This window comes from Talpa europaea (genome assembly GCF_964194135.1).
Source record: "Talpa europaea genome assembly, chromosome: 2".
In the NCBI taxonomy this organism is placed as follows: domain Eukaryota; kingdom Metazoa; phylum Chordata; class Mammalia; order Eulipotyphla; family Talpidae; genus Talpa; species Talpa europaea.
Window position 1 is genome coordinate 40,634,944 of NC_140068.1, and position 25,345 is coordinate 40,660,288.

A 25,345-nucleotide genomic window follows, 5' to 3' on the forward strand; every position below is an offset into this window, starting at 1 on the left:
ATCCTGACTCTATTTTCTTCATTTTTTTCTTTTATCAAACAGTTCTTCTCCTATCTGTCCTTTCATTGCGAGCTTTCCTTGTAAGTGGGTCAGTGCTTTCAAAACCTCGTCACCTGGAAAATAAAGCCCATCCTCTGGCAGGTCATATAAGGTCGTGTCTATGTGGTACCAGTCTGTCTTCCAATTTGCTATTTTTATGCTTGTTTTTCCAAATCAATTTTTGGTTCCTTTAAAAACAGGAACCATTTCTCACCTTTTTATTCCCTGCCACACTCTGTGCATGGAGGGCATGCAGGAACATTGATTCCCTTCCCCTTCACTATGCCTATTAGAATCTGACCTCCAGATTCTGACCTCCATAAAAATTTGCTTGACCAAATAAATAAATGACTGAATGATCCAATTTATTTGCATTTACTTTTAACTTGTTTCAAAAATTAAGGCTAAATAACCATCAAATGTTAGCTTATAGTTTCACAACTCTAAATTTTAAAATCAGCAAAGCAATTTGCTGTATATCTTATATCCTATTGCCAAAAATATTGTTAAATCATTTTGAAGCTATCACTAAATATGTTAACTTTTTACACAGCATTGTAAATAAATATCTCTGTGTTAAATAGACACGTTAAAGTGATATTTTCCCTATGTCTTAAAGTAATATTTTTCCTATGATATATGTTTCATTGATTGGTTCTGTCAGGGTTTTATTATTACCAACTTTTCATTTTTCAAATTGTTTAAGATGTGCAATTTAAATGATAGAGCAGCAACCTCTGTAGCTTCCATTTAACTCTGCTTTTCTATGACAGACTGCAATTGTGGGCTTGTAAAATTATTACTCTTTTTTGTTGTTGCTACTGCTATCATTTGCTTGTGGAGGTAGAAGAAAGAAAGACAGGGGTCTAACATTTCATAAATGTAAAATACCCAGATGTATACTTCAAGTATTATTATTAATGATAAGGCATTCATAAATGAATTTTTGCTATTAGTAGATCACTTTTATCCCTTAAAATGGTCTCTTTCTTATCTTTAAAGGGAGTGAAAAGTAAAGATGCACCTTCCTCGGATCCTATTGGCCTGAAGTTTCCAGAACAGAATGCCCCCAGAGACTCTCATTGCCACCTTTCCAGCAGGCCAAGAGCAATAGAGCATGCCTACCAGTATGGAGGGACAGCAAACAGCCGCCAGGAATTTGAACACTTAAGAGGAGATTTTGGTGAAAAGTAAAGTAACACACTATCTTTCCAAAAACATAAACCCTGGACTGGCTTCATCCTTATTTGCCATGTGCTACCTTTTTCCTGAGTTTGCCATCCCACTTACATTCTATTCTTTTATCAACAAAATAAATAGTACATAACTCATACTTGCCAGTAAACTATATTCTCTGACTTTCTTCCTAAAAGTAAGGTGCATGAAACAACATTCTCCTAGGAGTTTCCTGTATTTTACGAAAGGAAAAGACAATCAAAGAAAAGAAGATGGGGCATCAAATGGGGCAAATGCCAAATGACGCATCATCTAACCTTGCTATCACCTTCCCTCTCACATCCAAATTGCCTTCAGATTATAAATGGGAACACATCTGAAATGCTAGGTTAATAAGGAAAGACACTGAATATACAAGTACACTTATATCTCTATTTGTCCTCAAGCTATCTCTAAAGCTCAGCACCTCTTCCCAGTATTTTGCAAATCTCCAGGTGATTTAGCATGATTAAAGACTTCTTTTTATAGTGTTAGCACCTAAATATTCTCATATAGGCCTTACATAGTTCTTTCAGACATTAGTAAAGGCAATACATTCAATAAGAAACGTCAAATGCCTTCTAATTTGCTACTTGCTTCATAGGCAGAAACAGTGTTTTTATATTCTTCAGCAAAATTTAGACTCAATCAAACTAGAAATTAGTTTAATAAATGAATCTTATCTATGTCTTGGAGCTAAATTTCTGGAGAGTTTTGTTTGATTTCTACACACTCTGGTGGCTGTTTTTTAACACATGCTATCTATTGATTAACTTTTACTGGGTAAGAACTGAATCTGTATTTTCAATAGTCATAAATCATACCATTTCTGTGCAAACTTTTATATGACTTTTAATTACTCACTTGTAATTTGTTCACACTAACATGCTTCCTTAATATATAAATTGTTACTAAGCTAATTGCAACCATATTTTCAATGTGAAATATGATGTGATCCTTAACTGAAACACTTCCTTAAATGTAGACTGTCTCCCTGTTGAATGAGGAAGTAGAGAAGGGCCCACATTTTTGAAGCAGCCATGCTTACTTAATATTCATTTGTATTACTAAGTGATAATTAGAAGTAATGCTGCTTGGGATTGGATAGAATGGCTACTTATCCTTCCTTATGCTGTATGGCTTTGGGAAGTTGGAGGTCTCCCTTCATCTCATTTACACAGGATAAACTTTTCTTTTTCATTTACCAGATCTCAGTTTTCCATTGGTCTCAAAACTCGGTCCTCCCATGGGATGATTTTCTATGTCTCAGATCAAGAAGAGAATGACTTCATGACTCTATTCTTAGCCCACGGTCGCTTGGTTTTCATGTTTAATGTTGGTCACAAGAAATTGAAGATTAGAAGCCAAGAGAAATACAATGATGGATTATGGCATGATGTAAGTTGAAGACAGAGCATATTACCAGCAAATATCCATTACTGCTATTTGGCTACACTAATGCCCCACTCGGTGTCTCTTGAAATACCCATTAAATTCTGTTACTTTATGCCTACCACTACGGAGGAACACATACGTTCAGAGTTCAATTTCAAATACTTTAAGTAATTCCTCAGAAGAATCTTGAAGCATGCTGTTGTAAAAAAGATACAGGCTGAGTATAATTTTTTCACAGATCAACTTTCACTTTATTTTATTATTTAGTGCAATTATTTTAACGGAAGGATCAATGGCCAACAAATCTAAACTGAAGTTAGATTTCTAATGAGCCGTTCCTTGACTTTTCACCCCCCTACTGCCTATAACTTTCTAAATTTCAATAGTTATTATGACTGTCCTTTATAAGCTAAGCTGTGAAGTATAAATCTGTCAGGAAAAGAGGATACCACAGGAAAAATTACCTAAATATTAAAGTAAATTGGTGTGTATATAATGGAAAAAGTAAGAAACATGAGCTGCATTATAAATAATTAGAATAAATTCAGAAAAGGACTAGAGCTTGTGGTCTGGCCATCTGGGAAGAGGTTCATGGAGAACTCCCCTAAGTATAAGTTATATTCAGAAATTAAGTCTGTAACAAATTTGTGACCTTCATTGAAAGGGCCGTGCCTTTCAAAGAACTTCAGCCGATTTCCCACAGTATTACAGCAGCAAAGTTGGGGACAGAAGCACCTCAGCCTTTCCCTGAACTTGGGGTATACTGAAGATGTGCTGTCTTCCTTCTCTCCATCCAGGTGATATTTATTCGGGAAAAGAGCAGTGGCCGACTCATAATTGATGGTCTTCGCGTTCTAGAAGAAAGTCTTCCTCCTACTGAAGCTGCCTGGAAGATCAAGGGTCCTATTTATTTGGGAGGTGTGGCTCCTGGAAGGGCTGTGAAAAATGTCCAGGTAAGCCAGGCATGACCAGGTGGATCCACTGATCTTTAGAACTGGAAAGCCATTTACTATTAAGAAACTGGTAGTTTTCTAGGGCAGCAAAGTGAATGTGTACTACAGATGTCTCTCCTGTAGCATCACAAGTCTGGAGTGATCTTTTGATCCCAAGGTAAAGATGAGGTGAAAATTTTCAAAGTATAAAGTGTCTCAAGGAGGTCGTTATATTTGTTCAAGTACCACACTTTTAATATAAAACATACCAAGAAACAAAGGAAGTCATTCCGTTATATATTACTGAGTGGAAAAAGGCTTTTTAGGCCATTACATACACTAAATCTCATTTTTGTGTCTTACACACACATGATTTATAAATATGCAAGGAATTGTGGCTCCCCCTGAGGAGTAGTAAAGGCATGATGTTACTTTTGTAATTTAAAACTTAAAAATATTAGCTCTTTAAAAGAAATACTGAGCAACAAAGGAAATGATTACAAAGACAAAATTTTTCTTACTATATAGATTTAGCATTAGCACAAAGAGTTAATACATTTCTAAGATTCATTAATATGGATGGATAAAGCAAACTAAAGAGAGGTTTACATTTTAATTGGATTTTAGGTAAGTAGTCCCATTCTATGACACCCTTTTTAAAAAGAAAGATTTCCAAAGCAGTATGAAATCTGTTGTCTGCAGTGGCCCAAGTTTCATTTCCTTTTGTATGATAAATGCTCAATGACAAAAAACAGCTAATGAAGCCAGAAATGCAAGTTTTCTGCTATTTACTTAGCCATGGTAGATTTAACAATTAGGAATTTTGCTAACCCTTATTAGCATTAGTTAACCTTAGCACAGCTGTCATTCTTGAAAGAAAACAAACTAAGATACTTCTAATATTAATTTAAGAAACCACAACTGCAATTTATTTTTTCATGTTATATATAGTATTTTCATAGCATAATTATTTCAGGCTGACACTACCAAATATAAAGTTTCAGCTTCAAAGAACTTCAAAGAAAGCAAACTACCTGGAAAATTATTGATCATTGAGAGAGCTAAGATAAATAAGACAAGGAATTACTTGGTTACTCTCCAATCAAACCCTTTCGGTTTGGTTCCTTTTGCTATTTCTGTGAGTGTTGAAATCATTAAGAAATGTCTTCTTCTCTCAGATAAATTCAGTCTACAGCTTCAGTGGCTGTCTCAGCAATCTCCAGCTCAACGGTGCCTCCATCACTTCCGCAGCTCAGACATTTAGCGTGACTCCTTGTTTTGAAGGTCCAATGGAAACAGGAACATACTTTTCAACAGAAGGAGGATACGTGGTTCTAGGTAACAGTGGTTTATACTGAAAATATGAATCATGAAATCCTTCCTTCCTGGAGGTGGTTCATAGGGATATGAGTCCAGAATGGAAACTTAAGAATGCCAGACTCACTCAGTCCTAGAAAATGATCTCTTTCCACAGGACCACCTTTCTAATCTCCTGCCACTGCAGACCAGACACATAGCGCCCTTCCGCTCTGCTTTCCCCAACCAGAGCTTCTCCCTTGCTACTAACTTCAGGATGTAGACATGCCTTCTCTAAAATGCCTCATGCAGTTCTGTGATCTCATCCTTGTTGGTTCTTGATCTCCTTGCACTCAAGGTCTTTCTGTGATCTTCTTAGCATTACCCATTTTCCCTGCTAAAGGAAGGTCCACTCCATCTCCTTGTCTTGCAACACTAGCAGACAACCTAAGTTCCCTCAGAAATTTTGTTTCTGGATCTTTATTCCCCTTGAGCAATACTCTCTTACTCTTTCAACAAAATGTTTTTTTGAATGTTTTTGTATGGCAATCCCCGTATTAGGTGATAGACCAAAATAGTTCTAAATATAAATAGAATCCTAGCAGACCACCCAAATCACCACCTGATCTATTCCAACATACATTCTATATCACACTCACTAAGTGTGAGGAAGGCCCAGATTAGGTGCTGGGAAAGAGAACAGAATGACATAATCCATGTGTTCCCTTCCTAAAACATCCCCCGAAAAACTAAATCCCAATGCACCCAAGTCTAATTTCTAAAATCAATAGCAAGCCCAATAGAATAAACAAAGGTAATGTTTCCTCTCATTGTCTAGCTCATGATTATACTTTCCTTTCTCCTACTTTCCTTTAACCCTATTAAAACACCTGTACTCACATTTCTCAGCCCTTCACTGAATTTCAGTGATGAGAACTCAAAATGGATAGCTTGAAATGTGTGGTAGTCTACAATCGATGTTCTCCGTGAACAGTAATAGGAAAAATTAAAAAGTGATTTATAAGGAAACACATAATGTGAACATTGCTAAAATGCCAAGATCTCTTGAACACAACTATTCTTAGTAAGAATTTGTTTTCTTGCATCATTGCAATAGCGGCTCCTAACTGCTTTTGTTCTTCTTTCTCTTTCCTCTGAAATGCTTTGCAGCCCTGGCACCGGTGATCTTTTTTTAAAGAGCTATTTTAAAATGCAGATGTGATAAAGTGAGCTCTCTTACTTAATGACTATAAAATAAAGTCTAAATTCCATACTCATGCATTGGAACTCTGCCTGGTTGCTCCACAGCCTGCCCCATTCACCATGCCTCCTCCACCCTTTGTGCAGGACAGACCAGTCACATGACCTCCACAGTGCTCTCCAAACACTCCAACTGCTGCACTTGTGTTTGAACTACTTCATTTGCCCAGATTGTCCTTTCCTCCTTCCCACATTTGAAGTATTAAATGGTGGGGTTAGTTGGAACTAGTTTTTCCTCCCTGAGCTTGTATAGCATGCTGTCCCTGCCCACACCCACCAAAAACAGCAGTGTACTAGTTTTTTCTCAGCCCCCCACAGAGCTAGCCAAGGTGTGTTGACATGAAAAATGTCACTTTCTACTTATCATGTGCCATACTTTCAAAAAGATATGAAAATATATGGCTACAAAATTACACCATATTTACAAATTTAGGTTTCCATTCTTGAGAGTTAATAGTATCTTTTCTCCACAGATGAGTCTTTCAATATCGGATTGAAATTTGAGATTGCATTTGAAGTCCGTCCCAGAAGCAGTTCCGGAACCCTTGTTCATGGCCACAGCGTCAACGGAGAATACCTTAATGTTCACATAAAAAATGGGCAGGTAGTGTGTTGAAAATTATTTTAACAGTCTCTCTTCTCTGACCTTGGATTCTAGATCTATAGCCAATTTACTTCACAGAATGATTTCATCAATCTTTTCTAACTGGAGAAAAAATGTGGGGAAGCTATAACATGAAATGTAAGAGCTGTGAAAATGTGGCAAAACTAAAAATAAAATCAGCAACAACATAATTAAAGCAACAACATAATTCTTTTGTTTCCACAAAAAAAATTGAAAAGCTCTTTCACAACAATGAAATCAGCAAATGTATCCAACTATCAAAATCAACAAATGCTAAAACATAACATATACATAAACCAGATGTATATATGTATATATACACTTATATTTTTCATAACAGAAATATAAATTGTTATAATACTACTTTCATCCTAAAATAATATTGCTAACGTTCATAAAAGTATAAAAAGCTGCATATTTTCATTATTGTCCTACATTAATATAACTGATTTTTATTTAAGTTCCACTATATTCTATTAAGCCTATAATAATAAAACAAATCCTTATATGGTGCCTACTGTGTGTCAGGTATGATTCAAAATGCTTTCCATGGTATCATTCATTTAAATACCCCAGATTCCTGTGAGGTCAGTAGTAGTATCATTCTTGTACAGATGAATAAATGAGATACAGAGTAAGAAGTAGAAGCACTATTGTGTGAATTAAGACAGTATGACTCTGGGGCCTCCCTGGTGGCACCAGGGGTTAAGCACAGCATCATGAAGCTATCCGCAGTTTCTGCAGTATGAGTTTGATCCCCAGCCAGCCAAGGAGCTACCCACAGGGTGCAGCAGACCTCTCCTGTCTTGCCTGCTGCTCCCCTCAGCAGTGTATTTCAGTCGCTCTTCCTGTTCTGTTCCCCACTCTGTCTCTGGTGAATCCTCTCACCCCCCATCTCTGGTCTGCACCCCAGCTCTTGTATGCATAAATAAATAAATCTTTTTTAAAAAAAAAAGACAATCTGACTGCAAGGTCTGTGTATTCATCAATAACTTAACCTGCTCGTATAACACAAATTAAATTTTTAAAAAAATCTAAGGAATTCAGTTATCTTATTGTTCCTTTAAGCCGTCTTCTCTGCTGTGTCATTATTTTGTCCTCTCTCCTGTCAGTTTAAACTATTTCAATAACCTACCAAAGAGTGACATCTTGTGTTCAGATTGCAAAGCTAAGCATGTGTGGATGTTTGCTCCAGTATTGATTCCCTGCAGTGAATTCCTTAAGAAATTTAGTTTCATCACAATGAAGAGAGTTGAGATGAAGTTATATAATGCACCCTGTCTTTTGCAGGTCATTGTGAAAGTCAACAATGGCATCAGAGACTTTTCCACTTCAGTGACACCCAAGCAAAGTCTTTGTGACGGCAGATGGCACAGAGTTACAGGTGAAAAAGGGGTTTCCCTTATAAAAAAAGGTTTTCCTTTGAACTGATGGCTTGGCAGAACTTCAGGCTATAATTACAACCTGTGTGAAGGAATAGGTGATGGATAGCACTCTACAAGTAGTCAAGAATTATATCAAATATATTATATATTAATAATAGTAATAATATTATTGTATTAAAATGTGTATATTGAATCCACACGTGATTTGAAAACATGGATATAATCAAAGTAATCTTGGGTAGTTGCTTAAATAATGTATAACTTAAGGAGCAAGAAAGGAATAGAGTTTCCTAAATAGTCTCCCTTTTAAAGGAAGATGTTAGGGAGATTGCTTGCTTGCTTAGACAATATTTTGATGATATAGAAATAGATTTTATTCTGGAATAAAGGCCTTTATCATGACAAATTAGTCCCTTTCATGTAAAAATTAATCACTCCAGTGATTGATGACCAGTTTTTTTCCTATGTTTCAGTTATTAGAGATGCAAACGTGGTTCAGTTGGATGTAGACTCTGAAGTGAACCATGTGGTTGGACCCCTGAATCCCAAACCAGTTGATCACAGGGAGCCTGTGTTTGTTGGCGGTGTTCCAGGTAAGAGTTGCTATGAGGGACAAGTTTGTAAATCCAAAAAAACACATTCTTATCATTGAACTGAGCCATGTGTGTTCACAGTTTACCTAATAACTCAAAGGATTTAATGTATTATGGCCTTTCATAGGAAAAAGCATACTAATAACTGTGGTTTCTTATCCAAGGATCACAACAAATAACACATAAGAACTAGATGCCAGCATTATGACCATAGATATTAGTTTTCCCTTGCTATATTTGCTTATTTCTCTTTCCTTTACATGTATTCCTCACATTCACAAAGTGAAATATTCTCTTTTATCTCCAATACAAAGAGAATTCATTTATTGATTCTATTCTTGGATCTTAATAGTATCTTGGAGGACTAGAGGTTTGCTGACAATTGGTCCTCCTCTTTGTAGGTAAGAATACACAGTTCTCCCTGTCCAGGAATAGTCTGAACTGTGAAAACAGCTGCAGACCAAATTGTTTCTATGTAGTGAAATCCCCTAAGAGAAGTTCGAGTTGCAGTTCTGTAAACATCATCAGGAACATTGGTGCTGCCAAGAATGGTGTATTAATCAGGATGGTGACAGGAGGCACCTAGGATTGAAACAGGAACCATGACGTTATGTTGAATGTGTTTTCACACATTTCATTACCTGGAAAAAATTGAATACTTTAATAAAGAGAGGGGTGTAAGAAAGAGATAACCAAGATTTTACATCTGGAATTTGGTGTGGATTTGATGAAAAAAATTAACATGGTTTATGCTTGCCTTCTAACAAGATTATTTTAAAGTGGCCCATGTAAAAGCAAAAAAAGTGCTTTAATTATTATCTGGGAGGCATCTAGACTTGGGTATTCCCAGCAGCTCTCCTGCCTGCCTGTGTTTATACAGGTGTTTCTTTTCACAAACCTTTTCCCTTTGCAAAGCTGCAGCAGCAGTTCTTCTGCCCACCTGTGACTATGCAGGTGCCTGTCTTTTACTTTCTCCTTTTCCTAATAAACCTGTCCTTTTCAAATGTAAAGAAATAAAATAAGCTTGGATTTTCCCAAAATATTACTAAAGATTCCACTGCTTTGTAATGTGAATTTATCAAACACCAGTATTGACAATGAGAGTAACTAGCTCTGGTGCAAACAGTTGCAGAGAGGTAAGGTGGGGAAGCAGGGGGCTGGCCAGGCTGGGGGTGGGGGTGGGCCAGGAGCCTTGGAAGGCAACTAAATTCCCCCAAACTCCCCCACAAATCTTTGTACTCTTTCTCTGGACTGTCTCTCTCTTTCTCTCTCTCTCTCTCTCTCTCTTTCTCTCTCTCTCTCTCTCTCACCTTGTGGTCTCGTCTAGTGTTCTCTTCTGTAGCCACGCTACTTGTCCTCTTGCTGCTGCCACAGCAACACCCTTTATCCCCACCTTTAGACTCAGGTGTGCATATCTTGTGTCCACAATCAGGCATGCATGCCCTGCACCCACGCTCCCAATCGCCTTCTGTATTAATGCTATCAAGGCCGAAGGTGCTAGCCATAGAAGCTAGTGACATAAAAATACTAATTAGGGCCTCCCCGGTGGTGCAGGGGTTGAGCGCTGGGTTGCGAAGCTGCCCGCAGCCTCTGCAGCGCTGGTTCGATCCCCGGCTTCTCCCTGGCCACCGGAGGAGGGTCCCACATGGCACGCAGACCTCTCCTGCTGCCCGCTGCTCCCCTCAGCATTGTACTTCGGTCCTTCTGCCTGCTCTGCTCCCCGCTCTGGCTCTGGTGAATTCTCTTACCCTCCCGTGCTTCTGACTACCCAGTGCTTGTATAAATAAATAAAAATAAATCTTTAAAAAAAAATACTAATTAACTCATTTACCCTACACTTGCTGTTGAAATATTTAAGACCTTCAAAAAGAAAGCATCCCTCTCCTATGATTTCCTTATCCAAAACCATCCCCCCAAGACTACTCCTGCCTCTGGTTTCTGTTCTGAAAAGAATTCTGGTAAAGGCCATTGCTGCACTTCATGCAAGTACAATGTGGAAGAGGTGTTATTTCAGTTCTTGATTTTCTGCACATTGCTCTCTTCCTAGAAATCACAGCATAGTTTAAAATAATTCTCAGGTTTCCAACGGCCTAAGGATCAAACTGAGCATAGCATGCAGGGTCCTGACCTTCTGACCCTTCCTTGCCGTGTCTTCAGGGTCTCCCCATTCCTTCTGGGACTTGCATCTCTGAATGTTCAGTGATCTCTCTTTGTTTTTGCATTGGTGCACAGTCTATCAATTTCTAGAAAATATTCTTTCTTTCCTTTCCTAGTACCTTTTTAGGGAACAGTTTCTCTCACTTCTCCCTCAACTTAACTTTTCATTGACCCTTAAGTCTTCTACTTACAGACATGCTCTTCTTTGCTTAGAATATGCTATGCATGCCACTAAATATTGTTGAAGTTCAGTAGTACACTACTTGCTGCCAGGAACATGACATCATTCAACACACAGCACTTATTGAATGCGTATTAAGCACTATGCTAGGCTCCAGGAGATAGACCAAAGAAGTATGACCCTCCCTCATCAAGTTATAGTATTTGTTCTTTGTTACCAAATAAGTATTTTCCTCATTGGTATGTTTGTTTTTTAGAGTCTGATCCCAGCATTAGACAGTGCCATCACCCCTCATACTACAAGAGTTATAAGATCCTAGGTGAACTTGACTGGGTGGGTGAGATTAGTCTCCAAGATGGACAGGAAAAATAAATGTTCCTTACCCTAATCTTTCCTATTCACTCATTTCTTATGCTTATGGTGAAGTACACTGAGCAGGGCTGAAGAATATATATAGTTCCCTCCAAATCTAAAACTTTGTAATTACTCTAAGTATGAAATGCTATTTCCATGATTTATTTTCAGTACAAATCTTCTGTGTATTCTTAATCTGCATTGCTTAGGAAACATTACAGCTGCTTGATGATGTTTAATTTGCTGTCCTGTTTTATGTTCCTTCCTGAGTTACTGATTTCTGAGTGTTTTTCATCTTTTATCTGCTTCTGCTCACACATCTATTTGTACATAATCATAAGCTTTGACTAAATGGATTTTGATTTCATGATATCTCTAAGCTCTCCAAATTACTTAAAACTATATTGCTTCTATCATCCCAACACATTTAATTCTGTCTGTACAATTAATAAGCATTAGGCTTCTCCTAGATCTCTCATTAAGATAAGGGGAGAAAGTCCCCCTGGCATACTTCAGGGCACCTGTGCCCACACAAGGACTAAGCTAGTTATCATTATCCTATTTATAGTTCTTAAACCCTGAGCTCAGAAAAATTAAAATTTGACTTATTTGAATTCATTATTTTCTCATTATATTTTATGAACTTGGCAAAATGCAGAGGCTTAAGGGTGAGAAATAATGATATGAATTAAATGGGAACAGTAACCATTAACCACATCTAAAATAATATGAAAGTTAAAATTTCTTTCCCCCATCTCAGGTAAAATTGTAAAAAGCATAGGTATATCCTGAAAATTCACACTGAGGTTTTACCTGTAAATGGTAAGTTTCGGCCTTGGAAGGCAGCTAAAATGCAGACATACTTCGAAGATATCATGGGTTGGGTTCCAGATCATAAAGTAACTATCCAGCAACAAAGTAACTATCATAATAAAGTGAGTGACATGAAATTTTTTGGTTTCTCAGAGTATATGTTATATTTACATTATACTATAATCTATTTAGTGTGCAATAGCATTGTCTCTAGGGAAAAAAACAAGGTATATACATTAATTTAAAAAGTTTATTGCTAAAAATACTAGTCATCATTTGAGACTTCAACAAATCATAATCTTTTTGATGTTGACAACTGCTCAGTCAGTCAGGATGAGGTTGCAAAAGTTTGGGGTGACTGACAATTTCTTAAAATAAGGCAACCATGTAGTTCACCACACTGATTCTTCCTTTCATGAAAGAATTCTCTATAGCATGCCATGCATTTTACTCATAATAGAACTTCCTTCAAAATTTTAGTCGGGCCTCCCCAGAGATAGAAGGGGTTAAGATGCAACCTATGGGGCCTCCCCAGTGGCACAGCGGTTGAGCACTGTGTTGCGAGGCTGCCTGCAACCTCTGCAACACCGTTTTGATTCCTGGCTGCTGGCGCTTCCCACATGGTGCACAGACCTCTCCTGCCGCCCGCTGCTTTCCTCAGCAGTGTACTTCGTCAGTCTGCCTGTTCTGCTCTCTGTTCTGGCTCTGGTGAATTCTCTCACCCTCCCACGCTTCTAACTCTGTCCAGTGCTTGTATGAATAAATAAATAAATCTTTAAAAAAAAAATATGCAACCTATGAGGCTATCTGCAGCCACTGCAGCAGGAGTTAGATCCCCAGCCAGGGAGAAACCCACATGGCGCAGCAGACCTCTCCTTACTCACCTGCTGCTCCCCTCAGCAGTGTACTTCAGTCAATGTGCCTGCTCTGTCTCTGGTGAATCCTCTGGTCCCCCACACCTCTGGCCTGTACCCCAGCTCTTGTATGCATAAATAAATAAATCTTAAAATCTTAAAAATAAATCTTAGTCAGTCCTCTCCAACTCTGCTACTGCTTTATCACCTAGGTTTATGTAACACTCTAAATCCTTTGTTGTAATTTTAACAATGTCCACTGCATCTTCACCAGAAGTTTATTCTATCTCAAGAAACTTCCAAAAGCCGCCATTTATTATCCATTAAAGTTTTATCATTAAATTGCAACAATTCAGTTACATCTTCAGGCTAATTTTACTCTTTTTGCTATTTCTACCATATCTACAGTTACCTCTTCCACTGAAGTTTTAAACACTTCAAAGTCGTCCGTAAGGATTGGAGTCAACTTTTCCAAACTCCTATTAACATTGATATTTTGACCTCCTCCCATGAAACGTAAATGTTCTTAATGTCATCTAGAATTGTGACTCCTTTCCAGAACAATTTATAGTCTGATCCCGGCATTACACACTGATTTCAATTGATTTTGCATATGCCATCAGAAAATCACTATTTATTGTACTATAGCCTTACTTAATTTATTTCCAAAGTAATAAGACTTGAAGGTTGTAACAGCCCCTTAACCCATGGTCTCCAGAATGGATGTTGTATTTAGCAGACATGGAAATAATATTTATACCCTTGTACATCTTTATCAGAGCTCTTTGGTGATCAGGTGCCAATGAGCAGTAATATTTTGAATCTTTTTTATGAGTAGTCTCAACAGTATATAAGCAATATTGTAAATATATGTTGTCATCCAGGCTTTGTTGTGCCATTTATAGACCAAAGGAAGAGTAGATTCAGCATAATTCACAAGGACCCTAGATTTCCCAGATGGTTAATGATCTTGGCTTTCAGCTTAAAGTCACCAACTGCATTAACTTCTGATAAGAGCGCTAGCCTGTCCTTTAAAGCTTTGAAGCTAGACATTAGCTTCTCTCAAGTTGTAGATGTCATCTTCTTCCAATAGATTGTTATGTCTACATTGAAAATCTGTTGTTTAGTGTAACCACCTCCATCAATTTTCTTATGTAGGTCTTCTGAATAACTTTCTGTAACTTCTACATCAGCCCTTGCTGCTTCACCTTGCACTTTGATGTTATGATGATAGCTTTTTTCCTTAAATATCATGAACCTACCTCTGCTAGCATTAAACATTTCTTCTGCAGCTTCATCTCTCTCAGCCTTCATAGAATTTAAGAGTTAGGACCTTGCTGTGTGTTAGGCTTGACTTGCAGAAATGCTGTGGTTGGTTTAATCTTCTATGCAGACCACTACGACTTTCTCCTTATTAGCAATAAGGCTGTTTTGCTCTTATCATTCATGTGTTCACTGGAATAGCACATTTAACTTCCTTCACGAATGTTCCCTTTGCATTTACATCTCAATCTACTATTTTAGTGCAAAAGGCCTATCTTGACTTTCAACCTGCCTTCCTCAGTAAACTAAATTCAACTTTTAGTGTGAGAATGCAACTTCTCCTTTCACTTGAAATTTAGAGACAAGCCTTGTAGGGTAATTAATTTGCCTAATTTCATTATTGTTGTAACTCAAGGAAAAGGGACATCTGTGGAAAAAGAGACAGACCAGGGAATTGAGGGTTGATGGAGCAATCAGAATACACACAACATTTGTTCAATTAAGTTTACATAGTCTTATATAGGCAGCTTGCAGCACCCAAAACAATTACAATACTAACATCAAGGGTCACTGATCACAAATCACCAAAATGAATATGAGTGAAAAAGTTTGAAATGTTATGAAAATTTCCAAGATATTATGAGAATTACATAGTTGGAAACCTGGTACCACTATACTTGCTTGACGTGTGGTTGTCACAAACCTTCAATTTGCAAAAATATAGTATCAGTGAAGTGCAATAAAGCAAGTCACAACAAAATGAGGTATGCCTGTATACTCAGAAATATCATCATGGAAAACATGACAAAATTTTTAAATTGCCTCATGTTTATATTCAAAAAAGTAGATTCTTCAAAAAATAGTACTCGTGAAGAATAATTTTACGATGTTCTTTTCCTACATCATTGTTCGTTTTTGTACAGTATTTGTGTACTCTCCATGTATACTCTCCATAGTTCTCCCACTACCACAGCACTCGTGATCCATCATCATAGTCCCTTGTGCTCTTCCCTGTTTTGACCCCTCTCCCTATGCCTCCCCAAGGCTATGTGCCTCAGTTCTATGGTCAGCTTGCAAGTTTTGTCTTTTTTCTGACCCTTTGTGTGGTTTCTCTATATTAAATATATAGGTGAAACCATCTGATATTTCTCTTTTTCCTTCTGACTTATTTTGCTTAGCCAAATCCCTTCCAGTTCCATCCATGTTGCTGCAAATGGCATGAGTTTTCTTTTTGATCACTGAGTGGTATTCCATTATGTGTATATATATATACCACATCTTCTTGATCCATTCATTGTTTGCAGGTATTCTTAGCTATTGTAAATAGTGCTGCAATAAACATAGGAGGGCAGGTTTTCTTTCTAAATAATGTGGGATTTTGGCATGTAAATCTTAATGATGTAAGCAATCTTTTTTTTTTCCCCTGATATCTGGGTTTAGGATGCCTCACTTATAATCTTTGTATTTCTTCCTCTTCTCAGAGTCTCTGCTGACACCACGTTTGGCACCCAGCAAACCATTCACAGGCTGCATCCGTCACTTTGTGATTGATGGACGTCCAGTGAGCTTCAATAAAGCAGCCCTTGTTAGCGGCGCTGTGAGCATCAACTCCTGCCCTGCAGCCTGACACAGCAGAGCAAAGCTGCCCAAGTACAAAGTTCTTTAGAGCACTGAAAGAAACACAGAATCAGCCAGGAGAACAGAAACTCTTCTCACTCTGTGGAAGTTTCCATCTAGTTAAGCAGGACTTAAATGAATCATCAGAACTGGATGTTTATTATTTTTCATTTGGATTCTTACCTTGAAACCAACATGTTTGCAGTGGATAACAAGCAAAGGAATGCTAAACTTACTTGTATTGAGAGTATACTTATCCCTGCTGGTGAAATTACTGTTCCTGTTTCTAATAAAATGGAAGGGATTCTAAATAAACACTGGCACACATTTTTCAAGTGTGGCTAGATTCTCAGATTCATCTTTCTTTCAGAGAAGATAACTTCCAATCTGTACCAAAATATCTTTGACATACCTTTCTTTATCCTGAAGAGATTTATAAATTTACATAAAATATAAAATTAGACAATAGATTTACTGTATCACTTTTGTTTGGTGTACCAGTAAAACAAGAAATTTTAGGTTTATAGCAGCTATCAATATTTTATTAAATTTCTAACAAGTTATTAGAAAATGGCAGTACAATTTTTTAAATGAGAAAAAAATTAAACTACTATTTTTCCTTACTTCTTTAAAAGAAAAAAAATTATGCATGAGGAAATTCTCCTATAGGATATTATTACTATGGGTGCTGAACCATGGAAGACATTATAGCAGACAATAGTACAAAATTAAAAAAAAATGATTTCAAAGTATATAAGTCCTTTATTTAAAAGTTTCCTCACATACCTTCAATACAAGTAGTTTTACTTCTAAAAAATTATAATCTTTCTTAAGGTATCAATATCAATAAAGTCTAGAAAAAGAAAAATGGGTTTGAATATCTGATAGAATATTAAAATCCAGAAACTGAGAGACTTATACATGAAAAAGATAGTCAACATTGAATATAGAATGAGAGAAAATAGGCCCACATATCAACATCCTACCATTCAAGGAGGCTGTTTTACCCCCTCCTTCTCAGAAGTGGTACAAAGTAAACTACGCCAGTCAAGCTGCAGACCCTACCTGGACCTCCAGTAGCTCAGGAGAAGTGCACATACATTTACTTGCATGTGCTTATTGAAACCAAGGAAATTCTTCTACCTTCTCAATAATTTTCAAGGACACTTCTTTGCAGAGTTAGGATTTCATATTCTAAAGTTTAGCAAAAGAGAATTTCCTGACACATACCTATTAACAACCACAAGGTTTCGATTCTGAAACCTTGCATTTACTATTTCTAAAAACTTGATTCAGTTTTCTTAGATGGGGTCCCATTTTCTCCCAGCTTCTGTCTGAGGAGAAAGAAGTAATATTTTTTTCTCTTTTAAAGGTATAGTAATCAGGACTTCATAGAGGGAAATGTGGATTTAATGCTACACACAGTAATTTTGACTATTTTTTCATGGTCCCTGGCAAATCAGTCTATTATCTGATTTTGAAAGCTCCAACTTAAAAAAATAGCCATATTTGAACCGTGTCCCACCTGCTCTCATTGCCACAGCTGAATTGACAAGGGTCCCATTCTATAACTTCCCACTGATGCAAACATCTCATTAACTAATACAAAAAGGTAAGTTAAAACAATTATATATTCTCTCTTGAAATTTTGAATTTGGAAAGAATTTTACCCTTAGCAATAGAAACTGAAACCAAAATAATTCTATCTAAAAGTATGATTTTACATGTTTACCAAACACATTTATAAAAATTTAAAAAGAAAAAAAGAGTTTTCCACCTCATAAACCTAATACATGAACCTGCTCTTTGTCTACAAAGAACCACCTCAATTTTCAGTCCAGAGTTGTAAAGGGGGTATCTCCAAAGACATTGGGATTTATCTGTTCTGAAGGCTCCCATTTGCTAATATGTAACATGGTAGTATAGGGTATCCAGTTTCCCTAAATTAGTAACTACAACCTGTAGCTGGGACCATAAAATAGTAAAAATATTACATTTTAAGTTCACTGAACTTTGATGTGTGGAACCAACCCAGAAAAGCCATTTCAGCACAACCAACAACATAAAACCAAACACTACATGGCATGGAGGTGTATGTGCAATAAATAGTTGAGTGAATTTCAGGAAGGCAGAGTTTCCATAGGTTATCTCTTCACCTCATCTCTTAAAGGAATCATTTATAAGCTGCATAGGAGTCTCAGTAATGGAAAAACTGATAATGACTTGTCCACTTGTCATTATCCACTGAGCCTCTGAGATCTCTAATTTGCCTAAGGGCATGGGGGAAAGACAGATGGGGTTTAAAAAAAAAATAGAAACAAGAAGCATTCCCCCAAGTCTTAAGTAACCTTTCTAGTCCTGAAAAGTAAAGAAGATTGGCTACCACAGATAAGGCTGCTCAGCTTATAAACTTCACAACACCAAAGGAAACTATTTCTAAGAAACACTGCTAGGGAGGAGAATGGGACAGGTAGAGAATGAGATTAGGTAATAAAAACCTGATATGATCTGCCGAAACACATACAGAGAGGCACAAGAAGAATGAAAGATGACCTGCCAGTCAGAATAGCAGTTGACTTTCTCAAGAAGCTCCTGAAGCGTAGCAACAGTGACAAGTCAGCATTGAATACTTGGCTAGCCCGGTCAGACCATAGTGAGTTTACAATGAACTACATCAGCAGTCTCAACAGAACATATTTTTAAATTATCATGTCTAAAACTGCCTGATCACCTACTTTGTTAAATTTATTTCCAGGTATTTCGTTCCCCTTGATAGGATTATAAATAGAATTGTTTTTCTTAATTTATTTCTCTCTAATTCAGTTTGTGTATAGTAACCTAGCAGATTTTTGTGTATTGATTTTGCAAACTGCCAGTTCACTGTACTGATTGTAATAGTTTTTTAGTGGAGTCTTTTGAAATTTCTGTTATCATGTCCTCTGTAAATAGTGATAGCTTTATTCTTCTCAATTTGGATTCCTTTTATATCTTTCTGTTGCCTTATTTCTCTAGCTAGGATTTCCAACACTATGTTGAATAGTAATGGTGTGAGAATGGACATCCTTATCTTGTACCTCCCTTACAGGAAAAGCTTTGTTTATTACCATTGAGTGATAGCTAAGGTTTTTGTTAAAAATGGCTTTTATTATGGTGAGGTATGTTCCCTTTATTTTCATTTCTGAGGTTTTTAATCAAAAATGGATGTTGAATCTTGTCTAATGCCTTTTCTTAACTATTGACATGATAATGATTTGATCTTTCCTGTTGTTGATGTGGTGAATTACAATGATTGTGTATATTGAACAATCTTTGCATCTGTTGACTAATAGATCCCCTTAATCATAATGATCTTTTAAATGTATTGTTGAATGCAGAACCCTAAGATTTTATTGAGCATTTTTGCATCAGGGATATTAGTCCACAGTTTTGATTTTTTGTTGTTGTTGTTTTTTTGTGTGTGTGTGTGTGTGTGTGATGCCCTTGTTTCCATTTGGTATCAAAGTAATAGTGAGAAGGTATTGGTCATCATTGGCTTGGTAAAACTTACTAGTAAAATTATCTTGTAGTGGGTTTTTATGGGGGGGAGGTGCGCTTTTGATTACTGATCCACTCGATTGTTATTGGCTTGTTCAGGCTTTCTATTTCTACCTGATTTAAGTTTAGAACCTGATTTAGGTTTCCAAATATTTGTCCATTTCTTCTAGTTTATCCAGTCTATCAGCATAAAGATATTCATAGTAGTCACTTATGGCCCCCTGTATTTCTAAAATGTCTGTTCTAACTTCTCTATCATTTATTTCTGTTTATTAGAATTTTCTTTTTATCTTAGTGAGTGCAGCTAGTGGTTTATCTTTTATTTTTTCAAAGAGTCAGCTCTTGATTTCCTTCATATTTTGTAATGTCTTTAAAATACTTTTCTGATTTCTGATGATAAATGTGCTTTCATTCTTAGTGTTTCTCTGAATGAATATGTCATTTTTTTTCTGTCAAGTTTTAAGATTAATCCCTAATTTTCTCAGACAATTTGATTATGTAATATTTTATTTCTGTTGTCATACTTCTTCCCATTGGGTCAGTTAAGCTACTTGGATCTGTGTAGTTTTCATTAAATTTGTAAAAGTTTGGCAATTATTTCTTTAAATATTTTTCCATACTCTCTCCTTTTCTTTATGGGAAATGACTTGCACGTTAGATGGCTTGATATTGAAACATGAAATTTATGCTTTTTTTTAAGTCTTTTTTCTTTGTATTTCATTTTGGATATTTTGTATAGCTATGTCTTCAAGTTCATTACTCTTTACTTCTCCAGTGTCTAATCTGTTCTTAATTTCATTTAGTATTTTTATTTTAGATATTCAATTTGGGTCCTTTATACCTTCCATTTCTCTCCTTATCATGATTATGCTTTCATCTGAACATTAATGGTGTCTTGCCTGCTAATGCTATAATCTGTCATTCTGAGTCTGCTTCTATTACTGATTCTCTTAATTCTCTTTCCTTTCTTTTCATGACTGGCAATTTTTTATTGAATGCTTATCATTATGGATTTCATATTGTTGGTACTGTTGTACTTTAAATTTGGAGTTGTTCTTTATTTTTCCCCTGTTGGATACAGTTTAATTAGTGGGAATGTTTGATCATTTCAAGTACTGCTCTTAAGTTTTGTTGGGGCAAGCCCAGAGCAGTCTTCAGTCCAAAGTCATTCCTATACCTCAACCCAAAGCCAGGCCTCACCTAAGGCATTATCTTTTGAGGATTTTACTTCATGTTCTATGTATTAGGAGCTCTCCCCAATATTGAAACACAAATTATCACCAAACTATATGTGCTCGAAGAAATTTTTCTCCTTTCCTGTATTCTTTCCCCAGTCTTGGGTAATTTCTTTTCTGGCTTTGTTTTCTTTCCTTCAGTAGTATTTAATTTTTACTTGAGAGATACTTAAGTTAAAGATTATTTTGAATCTCTCAAGTCTTATTTTTTAGCTCTCTGAAAATTGGTATACATTAGCTTTTAGTCTGGTGCTAGTTTAGACTTCCTGCTAGTGCATGACCTTTCTGAGTCTCCAATCAATGCCTCACACTTTCAATGAGGTATGTCTACTTTGGCTAGAACTTAAACATCTCCCTGTACTATGTGGGCTCTCAAATTTTCCTATTTATAAATTCATGGCAGTTTTTATTTTTTACCTCATGTCATATACACGCACCTATGGTCATGTAATATTAAGCTAACAAATGTTTCATTTTAAAGTCGTATGTATATATCTTCAGGAGCAATAAGATATATAATAAACTTGGGGAACGATGGCTAAACCTAAAATTAGTCTTTTGGAAAAGACAGTTTCAGGGATTGATGATAGCAGCCATCAAGAGGAAAATAAAACAGACTGGTTCCTGGGACTATTGCAAAAAGAAAAAGAACACTGAGCACTAGACCAGACCTCAAAAATGATCCTTAAGTCTAATTTAATAAAAAGATCTGATGCTTCAATACCAATTTTAGAAAATTTCAAGATGATTAACTGAGATTTAAGATACAATATGATGATGGAACATCATGTTTCTGGAAAAAATAGAGGCTGGAACCAGAGCTTTGACCTCATTATTATAATTTAACCTATAACCTGAACTGTCTATGCAAGCAGTTCCTATGCTTTGCAGATTAACCACATACTAAAAACATTCTTTGGTCTTGGGTATTCCAAAATTCACATCCTATAGGCTCCATTTCTCATTCAATATAATTATTCTTGGGAAGAAAATATCTTTATTATCAAAAAATATCAAGCCAAGAACTGACTTCGTAAAGTGAAAGAATACAAATTTTAAATGAAGTGAAAGTGAAGTAAAGTGAAAGAATTAAACTAAGTAGCAAACCCACATATAAACAAAGGAAACCAGTCTAAAACACATTGTGTAGATTGGGTGTTTCCTAATTGCTAATCAAGGTGAATTAAGCTTCATCTTGAATTTTTGATATTAATAATCCACTGTGAAAATGATGATCTCTAAGGTACTTTCTAATTGTGAAATATTATTCTGTCTTATTTAACAAATGTAACTAATGACTTTTCACTACACGTGTTTTACAGACGACATTTCTTTTCCTACTAAAGTAATTGTTTCAACTGTTGTCATCGTCCAAAGGTGCCACCACTTTTATTTGTTTACCAGATTGTAAGAGGATCCTGGCCCATTACCCTTCACCTAGTCAAACCTCTACAAAAGACTTAATGATGCTATTTAGGATGCATTTCCTTGCTGCTTTGTGCAGGTGGCTTTCTCATTGTTGCATAGATAGTAATAGGAACATCAGTTATTGTCAGGCAATGACTTCCAGGGCATCTTCGGAGTTGCCTGAAAAAAAGAGAACAAATGACATGTAGTTAAGATACTAAAAAGGAAATCTTTTTCAGAATGCCAAAATTTAAGTGATAGTCAACTGCTTTACATTATGACGTCTTTAAATGTCACAAAATAATTAAAATATAGTGGCACTGACAAGGCAGACATTTTAGACTTATGTTGCAAAGAAATTCATAAATACAAAGATAACCGTCCAGATGTTCATTTTGAAAGGTATGCAGCAATTACTACACAGCAAGAAAAAAAAAAGAGGAAGGAGTTCAAAGTCGTAAAAATAAATGATAATACTATGGCAAAAAAAAATGATAATACTATGGTAACTCATACAGGTATGTGCCTAAAAATTACTTTAGTCAAATAATTTAAAAACTACAATATTTTTAGAAAAACATAAAACTATACTATTTCACATACTATTCAAAGAGAATCACATGTTATTCAGTTTGAAAGAGTCTTTAAATGATATCTAGCCCAAAAATACATCTAGTTCTTGAATTTCCTTTCCAACATTCCCACCAAATAATCACCCAGCTTCAAACATTTCTAAAGACAAGTCAGTACTTCCCAAGGTAACCTAGCCCATCCTTGAATAAGTCTGGTTTTTAAGTACCTATTTCATTATACTTAAATCTGTGTTCCAAAAATCTCCAAGTCACAAGAAATCTAACAAAGTAGTATTTGACATTTCACAATAAGCGGTAGAAAAAAATGGAATAAATCCTATTATAGCTTTCTTTAATTTTACAAAAATTGTTTTATTTTATAGAATATCCATACTCTATAAATTGTTCTCTTTCTGTCCCACGTCAAATCAAAGCCAAAGCAACACCAAATCTGAGGACTGAGTCTTGTTATATTTGTAGTTTTAAGTTTAAAACAGTTTAGCTTCTTGAATGCTATCTAAACTTGAAACTATTAATTTTTAAAAGTGTCAAAATTTACCAAAAGAAATTTATTAAAAAATTGGTCTTCATTAAGACTTACAGATGTACAAAATACAGACCATGCTAAAAAGTAAATTAAAAATTAAAATAAAAAAGTTCCTGTGTTTTTCTCTTGCTAATATCAGCTTTAGCTTGTATTGATGATAGCCACCACATGTTTGATCAGTTGTCATGATTAAGTTATTCTACCTGGCTGGTGACAGCTCTTTCCCGTTACAGGCAGCACTGGGGCTCAGCCCAGGTTCCAGCCCAATTGAAGAATCCCCTCCTTCCACTGGAAACCTCCTTTGTTGGGTCCCAAACCGAAAAGGCATAATTCACCGAAAACCTAAATTAGAAAGGTAAAATAATGGTTAGAGAGGATAAGTTGCCTTCAATAGTTCTGTGGAATCTTTAAAATGACTATTTTATTGTTGGCATACAGAAACATTCTCAAAATGACATTTTTTTAAATATCAACAAAGCATCTAAAAGCTGTTACATAACTGTCCCTTCCATACAACTTTAAGTCTCACAACAAATACAAAATATCCAGTAGGTGATAAAAGTAAACAGTTTCCTATGGTTAACAAAACTCAAGTGCATTTCTGCTGTGTGAAAAAAAAATTCAGTTTGACTTCAAACGGTTGTTGCAATGAACAAGCTTGAGTCTCTACTCCTATTCCCCGCTGCCTCTACCTACGTCCTTTGTTATAGTACAGCTGAGTTTCACATCCATCGTCATATCTTCAGTGAATCCTTCTGTTCCTGATAATCATTCACTCTCCCCTCTCTCTACTTTTACAGTACATTAGTTAAAGTAATTTGAGAGAGTTAGACTAAGCTGGGTTTAAATCCTCATTCTGGCCCTTCCCAACCACATGATCTTAGACAAGTTACTTTACCAAGTATGTTTTCCCAGGATAAATCAGAAATACTACAACTATCTATTGCAGGGGTAATAGTGAGGATTAAGTAAGATTATACACATAAAGGGCCGTACTTAATAGATAGTAGGTGCTCAATAAATGTTAGTTATTACTAGTCAGCAGATATTACTAAACATGATTAAATGTATATACGTGTATGATAAGATATACATGAAATACATATAATATTGATATAAATACATACATACTTACATGCTCACAGTTAAATAAAATAATTTCCTTATGGCCACTATTATTTCTGCTTGGAACTCTATCCCACCCCATTGCTTTCATCCTTTACTTGTTAGGGCCAATATGTTCACTAAGTCTGAATTTATCTTTCCCTTCTTAAGAAATGCCATAATCATTCCCATTCCCCCCAATATGTAAGTTCTCATAACACTCTATTTCTTCTTTGTAATTGTCATCATCACTCTAATTTAGGATTTCTCAACCATGGCACTATTGACATTTGAGGTGAGATAATTTTTTGTTGGGGAGGAAGAAGGGTGTCCTCTGCCTTGTAGGATGATTTGCAGCATCCAAAGCCTCCACCTGATACATTAAATAGCACCCCTCCCCCAAAGCTACAACAGTCAAAAGTGTCTGCAGACTTTGCAAAATATTCCCTGGTGAAAAATGAGCAATAAATACCTCCTGTTGAGAACGACAACTCCCAATTTTTTGTAAAAGTTTTTGGTTAATTATTGTCCTCCCCACTCCCATTCCATGTCTGTCTTTGTTTCACTGGCTGAATCCTAAATATCTACAATATCTGGCACACAGTGAGTATTTGCAAGTCTCTAACTAAAAACTATCTGAGAACTGGTTCTTATTCTATGCCTAATATGTGTTAATTGAAGTAATCATAAAACTAAATTATTAGGGTTTAGGAATTTGAAAAGCATATAATGGATTCCATAGACTGTGTATCAATTATCAAAGAAAAAGCTTTATCTTCAATGACAAGTTAGTAAAACCACACTAAAATCTATGATTTAAAAAAACTATCTTATGTAGACACTAAGTTTCAGCTAACTTAGTAAGGGAGACATAAACTTACCAAAATAGGCCGAGTTTGATTCCTGTAGGTGAATAAATCAATTGCTTCTACTGACCTTCCATAGAAGACTGGAATTGCCAAAGGAA

General features: G+C 36.0%; 2 protein-coding genes across 3 annotated transcripts in view; one reads left to right on the top strand and one right to left on the bottom strand.

The window, feature by feature from the left end:
- Positions 1-15,989, top strand: part of LAMA4 (laminin subunit alpha 4) — a gene marked incomplete at its 3' end in the record, with an annotated part of 134,822 nt that extends 118,833 nt beyond the window's left edge. For both annotated transcript variants that reach the window (XM_084227763.1, XM_084227764.1), the window contains exons 31-38: positions 1,042-1,229; positions 2,463-2,652; positions 3,447-3,602; positions 4,760-4,919; positions 6,611-6,741; positions 8,053-8,146; positions 8,621-8,740; positions 15,844-15,989. In XM_084227763.1, the coding sequence (XP_084083889.1) occupies positions 1,042-1,229; positions 2,463-2,652; positions 3,447-3,602; positions 4,760-4,919; positions 6,611-6,741; positions 8,053-8,146; positions 8,621-8,740; positions 15,844-15,989 (1,185 nt within the window). The remainder of the gene's footprint in view (positions 1-1,041; positions 1,230-2,462; positions 2,653-3,446; positions 3,603-4,759; positions 4,920-6,610; positions 6,742-8,052; positions 8,147-8,620; positions 8,741-15,843) is intronic.
- Positions 15,990-22,217: 6,228 nt separating this feature from the next.
- Positions 22,218-23,602, bottom strand: FAM229B (family with sequence similarity 229 member B; the record flags this gene model as incomplete). The annotated part of the gene is made up of 2 exons (XM_084259574.1): positions 22,218-22,335; positions 23,478-23,602. 2 exons carry the CDS (start codon positions 23,600-23,602, stop codon positions 22,218-22,220), a joined length of 243 nt encoding a protein of 80 aa, XP_084115700.1.
- Between the last annotated feature and the right edge of the window lie 1,743 nt (positions 23,603-25,345).